The sequence below is a fragment of the Cryptomeria japonica genome, chromosome 5, assembly GCF_030272615.1.
Source record: "Cryptomeria japonica chromosome 5, Sugi_1.0, whole genome shotgun sequence".
Taxonomy (NCBI): Eukaryota; Viridiplantae; Streptophyta; class Pinopsida; order Cupressales; family Cupressaceae; genus Cryptomeria; species Cryptomeria japonica.
Genome location: NC_081409.1, coordinates 207,438,363 through 207,445,168, shown reverse-complemented (window position 1 = coordinate 207,445,168; position 6,806 = coordinate 207,438,363). Strand labels below are relative to the sequence as shown.

At 35.4% G+C, this 6,806-nt stretch overlaps 1 protein-coding gene across 1 annotated transcript; it reads left to right on the top strand.

The window, feature by feature from the left end:
• The first annotated feature begins 5,175 nt into the window (after nucleotides 1-5,175).
• On the top strand, nucleotides 5,176-5,892 carry LOC131875811 (caffeic acid 3-O-methyltransferase-like). The gene has a single exon (XM_059220490.1). It carries the CDS (start codon nucleotides 5,176-5,178, stop codon nucleotides 5,890-5,892), a length of 717 nt encoding a protein of 238 aa, XP_059076473.1.
• The last annotated feature ends 914 nt before the right edge of the window (nucleotides 5,893-6,806 follow it).

Sequence of the window (6,806 nt, the reverse complement as noted above, 5' to 3'; positions counted from 1 at the left end):
GATAGGGAAAAAAAATTATGAGCAAGAAAATTCATTATAATAAAGATAAAACTTGATCATCAACCAACACAAATGCAACCTCCTATGTAAAATTCAAACAATTTCATCACTACATAAAGCAAATTCGACACATTGTCACAAACATAACAATTTTTTCTTCAAGAAAACATCCTATGAATGAATTGGTTGATTACCCTACCTTTCTTCAACCGAATCTTGGTGGCACCGCAATCTAGAATCGTTTCCCTCCTTGTAATGCCCAATTTTTTGTGAATATGGTAGAGGTCGACGGGACGAAGAGGCAGGATTAATGTTTATCAAATGACTTGGTTTTTTATTATTTTTTTTAAGTAATGCTAGCTGTTGTCAGAATTTCGACGAACGCAAGCACTTTTTCAAAAAAAACACAAATTTCATTGCCAATTCCTTCTCTGCAAAAATAAAATGTTAAATTATCATCGGAATTCTGACGAATGCAGACATTTTTTCAAAAAAAAAACAAATTTGGTCACAATATGCCTTCTCCGTCATAAACCTTCATCAGAATTTTAGGCCAAATGTATTAGTGTATGAACATTGAAAATTAAAAAAATGAGAAAATGTAAAATTAAATTACTATTTCACTTACCTTCAATAGCTCCAAATTTGAAAAGGATCTAAAAATCCCTTGAGACATGTGGTGGTTTATGATGAACATTTGGATGTCCTCAGCCTCTGCATACACATCTCTAATCCTTTGTAGCATAAGATTGAGTGAATGTATCGCACAAGGTGTCCAAAAGATGTGATCATAGCATTCCTCAACCAACAAACCAACAACTCTACAATTTTTTTGCATTGTTCGTTATGACTTGGACAACATTGCGGAGTCCCACTGACTCAATGGCGGAGATGAGAATATATGCAATAAATTGGCCATATTTTAATTGGCCCTCACAATCCACAACTTTCAAAAACATTGCCCCTTTAAGGGACACAACTATGACATTGATCAAGGGATGATTTTAGAATATTTCCACCCATCTGAAACAATTGATACACCTATCTTAGCCCATGAATCCCTTATGGGTTTCAATGCATCTTCAAATCTCTTCACCTCTTTCTCCAATAATGTTCCACATACCTTCTCATAACATGTGCCCTTATACCCTCTTGGAGCTTCATTAACACTTTTCAACATTTGCTTCCAATATGGGGAGCGAACAACATTGAAAGCCAAACCATTTACATATATGCACCTTGCTACATCTTGGTTAGCAATGTCCCAACTCTCATTTTGAAATGTTGTTTCTAAAGGTCCCTTTGTTCTTTTGCATGTCAAGGGTGGTTCACTTTCAGGTTCATTTGTGGAAAAGAAGGGGTGTCTTCTACTACAACATCGGGATTAGATGGGGCTTTCATTCCCCTTGTTTTCTTTGGTGTGGTTTGATTAAATCTATGAGCTTCTCTCTCTTCTGCCTCCTCATGCTCTCTAATATATTTCATCATTGTCTCATCTTGTATAGGTTTACCATCATTTTCAAGGCATTTTTTGATGCCTCTTCCTTTTATTCCACACAAATGGCCTACCACCCAATAATATGAACTATTACGTTCAATACCACATCCTTGGCATCTCCAACGGAATCCCCCAGCTCTTGGAAGTGGTTTTATAATGTCAACATGCTTCCATAAGGGAGAATTTGGATTATTTCTTTGTTTTATAATTGTTTGTTCATTGCCAATGGGGGAGGAGGTAGATGGCATTCTAGTTCCTATGGCAAGAAATAACATAAACATATTAAAAAACAATAACAACATAATGAAAAATAATTAATGTTTCATGTTTGACAATTTGTGAAACAAAAATAGTTGGAAAAACATGTTAAAAAACCTACCTCTTGTAGCCAATGGGATCTTGCAAATGTATGGAAATGATGCTGCAACACTTGTTGAAGCTTCAAAAATCAGTCTTCAACTCCTCCTATTTGATCTTGGAAGCCAAACTTTGTTCACCATTTCTTCAACCTATTGTCAAAAAAATTTTGTTTGCAACACAAATGAGGAGAAATGAACCAATATTATGTTTTAAAAGTCACTTTTAAGGTATAAAATTCACTTTTTACCTAGTGGATTCCAAAAAAAAAAAAAAAATTGCATAAAATATTGCTTTTTAGGTCGCTCGGGTTCAACCTGGGTTCGATCGGATTCGATCTTAGTCCTCCCGGGTTCGAGCCAGGTTGAACCACCTCTGAGATATTCAAACCAAGGCAAGACCAGATCCGAACCGAACTGGACCAGTACCAGGGGTGTCTAGGGGCGAACCCGGTAAGCTAGATTTTTTATCATTTGAACTACTACAATAACTTTCTTACTCCCATTTTTGTCAAAAATGACACATTCACCCTTCTCCATCAATAATTTGTATCCATTTTGGATTAGCTATCCAACACCCATCAAGTTGTGCTTAATACCTGGGGTAAAATAAACATTTTCTATTTCTTTCTTGTCAGCTTGTTTGGTGCAAATCATAATAGATCCTTTGCCCACAATTGAAACTATTATATTGTTCCCCATCTTAATTTTAGACTTTAAATTTTTATTAATGAAAAATAAATAAACTTTCACTACCACTCATATGGTTACTATAGTCGTTGTCCAAATACCAAACCTTAGGGCTATCTTCTTCACCAATGTTGCACATGATGAAGGTTGTGGACTGATTACCTTTATCCACATTCACATCAGCTACATTTGTACTTTGCTTGGATGATTATTGTGCTTCTCTTATCACTCACTAGCATAATGACCAAACTTATAATAATAATAGTATTTGTCATTGCTTTTGTCATATCTCTGATTCTAACTATTGTTCTTCTTGTCTTGCTTGGAGCCAGTTTGAGAGCTTCTCACTCCCTCATAGCTTTGAACTCATCTTGAGCTATCTCCTCCAGCACTTCCTTGCTCAGAGTTTCCACGACCTCTTCCTCTTGAGCTCCTAACAACATTGTTTATTTTCCCCCTTCCTCTTGCATTGGTCTAAGCTTTGAAATCTTGCTCTTGAAAAGATGTAGTAGACCTATTTAGGCATTGCTAATGGCTTTGAAGAGAGCCAATTAACTCATCCACCATCAATGTAGAGATTTCATTAGCCTCTTCAATGGCAATCACTATTGCATCAAATATAGAGGGCAAACTACTGAGGATCTTCTTCACAATCCTTTGTTCCTCCATGGTTTCTCCATTTGTCTTCAACTAGTTCAATAAACTAGAGACTCTAATTTGGAAGTCTGAAATAGACTCAATATCCTTCATTTGAAGAGTCTCAAAATCAATGCGAAGCATTTGGAGCTTCACCAAACTGACTTTGCCAATTCCCTTGTAACTTGTTTGAAGGATTTTATAAGCTTTTTTGGTATATTTAGCTACTACTATTATAGGGAAAATGGTTTCTATCAAGACTACTTCAATCAGACTTAAGGCCTTTGCATCTTTCATCCTTGTTTCTCTCAGCTAGGTCTTCTGGTGGTTTGTGAGGGTTGCAAATTGAGCTAGGTCAGTTGTATCCACAAACCCATTGACCACAAGCTCCCACAAATCGTTTGCAACCATGATGATCTTCAGCTTATTTTCCCAAACATTATAACTTTGTCCATAAAAGGACGGTGGCTACTACCAACTCTTTCCTTCATCTCTAGCCATGTCTCCTAGACAATAAAACTCAATACCCGAAAAAAAATTCCACAACTCACAAGGATTTAGGGCCAAATAGCTCTAATACCAGCTTAGAAATATAAAATGCAAATACACAATGATTGCAACACTATTTTTCCAATCAGTCGGAAATGGACAAATCAAATAAAATCTCAAATACAAAATGAAGACTAACAATATTTTCTTCTAATAAATTTGATGATTACTTTTGAAAATTTTTTTTAAAAAAAATGGAAACTCAAAAATTGAAAACAAATTGATGAATACAAATCTATTTGCAACATTTTGTAGCTCCTAAACGCTAAACAAATTTGGAGTTGTACTGAACTCTTTAATTCACACACTACCTACTCAACTTTTTCTACCAACGCCCCCTCTATCTCTCTCCCCATTCCTTTTGCCTTCATCACCTTCCCATATCTACAATCCCTTTACCCTCATGAACGGTTTGATGGCCATTCATACCCTCCTCTTTTTTGTGCCCTTTTACCTCTATACTATGAAATTTCTACATCCTTAAGCTTTTATCGTGGTCCTCCATAATCTGTTTGAAACCTATCCTTATTGCGCAAGCTAGAGGAATGCTGGAAATGGTTATGGAGTCCCATACCATCATGTGGTGCCCATGCTGGCACCATACACCCATTAATGTCTGCCCAGTAGGCTTATAATGTAGCTACTTGGTTTTGACTGTTATTTTATTTATATATTTTCTCTAACGAGAATGTGACAAATACATCATCCCACGTTTGCAAAAATGATAGACATATATATATATGAAAAATCTCAATTTCAAAAAGAATATTTTAATATAACTATTTACAGTATTTTACACAACAAAAAAAAGGTCACAAACACATTTTACTTCTTTAAAATATGTTATATAATCACTTTAGGTAGTATATTTGAAATGAAATTTGAGCCACTTTCGGTAGTTCAGTTAAAAAATTGCTAAGCCTGCTGGTACCCACATGCTGAAATGGGCAAAGAAATCATTAGGAGGAAAATTGAACTGTCATTTCACATCATATATATAAATACTAAAGCAATATATCATAAGAACTTGGAGACATGAAAAAAGGATGATAAGCATGGAAAAGGAAAATGAGGAAGTGGCCCGCACTGCACAAGTTGGCGAGGCGTCTCAAATTGAGAGTCTGTAGCTGATGAGACAACTATGGCTTCCTCAGAGTCACTCCAGTCTGCTAAACCACGTTTTGCTCCTTTTATATTTTCCAAGACACTGCAATGACTTTTAACATATTAAAAAGATAAAAAGTAGTTTACAGTAATATTTTACAATATATTTAAACATTAAATATTTAAAAAGTTTCACTCACGTTTTAGAATTGCTAAACAGTTTACTGTAATTATTATATACAATTTGATATTTTATTATAGGCAACATTTCAATGTTGTTCCACGTTTCAGTGTCCATGACTTTTCTAGAAATTGACAAAGTTTGTAATAGATGAGACAACTATGGCTTCATCAAAGTCTTCGATGGAAGCACATCTCGAACTCTATGAAATCATTCTTTCAGCAGCCAAGCCCATGGCCCTTCGAGCTGCTGTTTTGCTTAATATTCCTGACATTATTGCCATCCATGGTAGTCAGAATCCCCTCTCTGTGGACCAAATTGCATCACATATTTCTTCTTCCACCAACAAACCTGCCCATACCGACTACCTGTTTAGAATCATGAGGCTTCTGGCTTCCATTAGTGTCTTCACAGAAGAGACCACAATAGATTATGGTGGCACTCCCCAATTCAAATATGGCCTCACCAGCATCTCTAAGTTGCTGGTGAAAAATGATGCCCAACAATCCTGTGCACCCACTGTCTTGACCATTAATCTAAAGTGCATAGTAGATGGTTATCAACATCTTCATGACTCTGTCATAGAAGGCTGCCATGCATTCACCAAAGCCAATGGCATGGGCTTATTTGAATACAACAGCCATAATCCCGAAGCAAACAGGATTTTCAATGAGGGCATGGCTACTAATACTGGCCCTTTAATGGCTCATGTGGTGAAGATTTATGATGGGTTTAAGAGTTTGAAGAGTGTGGTGGATGTTGCAGGAGGGGTAGGGTCTGCACTATCTGTAATAGTTGCAGAATATCCCCACATTCATGGCATCAATTTCGACCTTCCTCATGTCATAAGGACTGCTTCTCCCATACATGGTCAGTAACCTCCTCCATCTCTAAACTTATAGAAAATTGGTATTTAGATTCCTAGAGGGTGGCATTAATTTCAATTTCCTCTATGGTTAGATTATTGACATGTATAGCAGAAAAATATAAATAAGGTACCATCAAATATTAATTCTTTCATTAAAAAATATATTTGTCCATAACAACTTCCCCATACTTAATCATCTATATATCATGTTTGGTTTCCTTTGAAATTCAATATAACCATTTTCTAATTAGAACATAATAATATTTTTTTTAAATATGATATGTGAACTTGAAGATTTGTGTGCTTGTTAAGTTCCTACTTAAAAAAGGGGGCTAGCATACCACATTTGATACCCTTATGCTCCATTTGTTAGCATTGGATAGCTTTATAAATGGTGAAAGCTCATTCCAAATGGAAATGTCAAACATTTAGTTAATAATGGTACAACTAGAAGCATTGCATTAGTGGTTGAATTTGTGGAGTAATACAAATACAAAAGGGACAGTCATTGCAAAAGGTGCTATAGAACAAGTTGATTTTATTCGTTGCATTGGTGACATATAAACTCATTTGAATGGCCTTTTTGGTTTGCAACTAAAAGCAAAAAATTCTTGTATATAGAAACATGATCAAATCATATCGACCATTTGACAAATGCACGTATTATGTAAGCCATATAAAAAGCAAGTGAGTTGTTTGACAAAATTATTTAAAAGTGCAAACCAAATAAAACTTGTATATAGAAACAATTTCAAATCATATGGACCATTTGACAAATGCATGTATTATGCAAGGCATATAAAAAGCAAGTGGTTTGTTTGACAAAATTATTTAAAAGAATGTTCACCCACAACCAATGCACACATAATGTCTTCGAAAATTTCACCTCTAGTTTTGTACATGAATTGTTTGACATAACACAAT

Bases quoted from the DNA above. Each gene is read 5' to 3' on its own strand.
- LOC131875811 (XM_059220490.1), top strand. From the start codon at position 5,176: ATGGCTTCATCAAAGTCTTCGATGGAAGCACATCTCGAACTCTATGAA.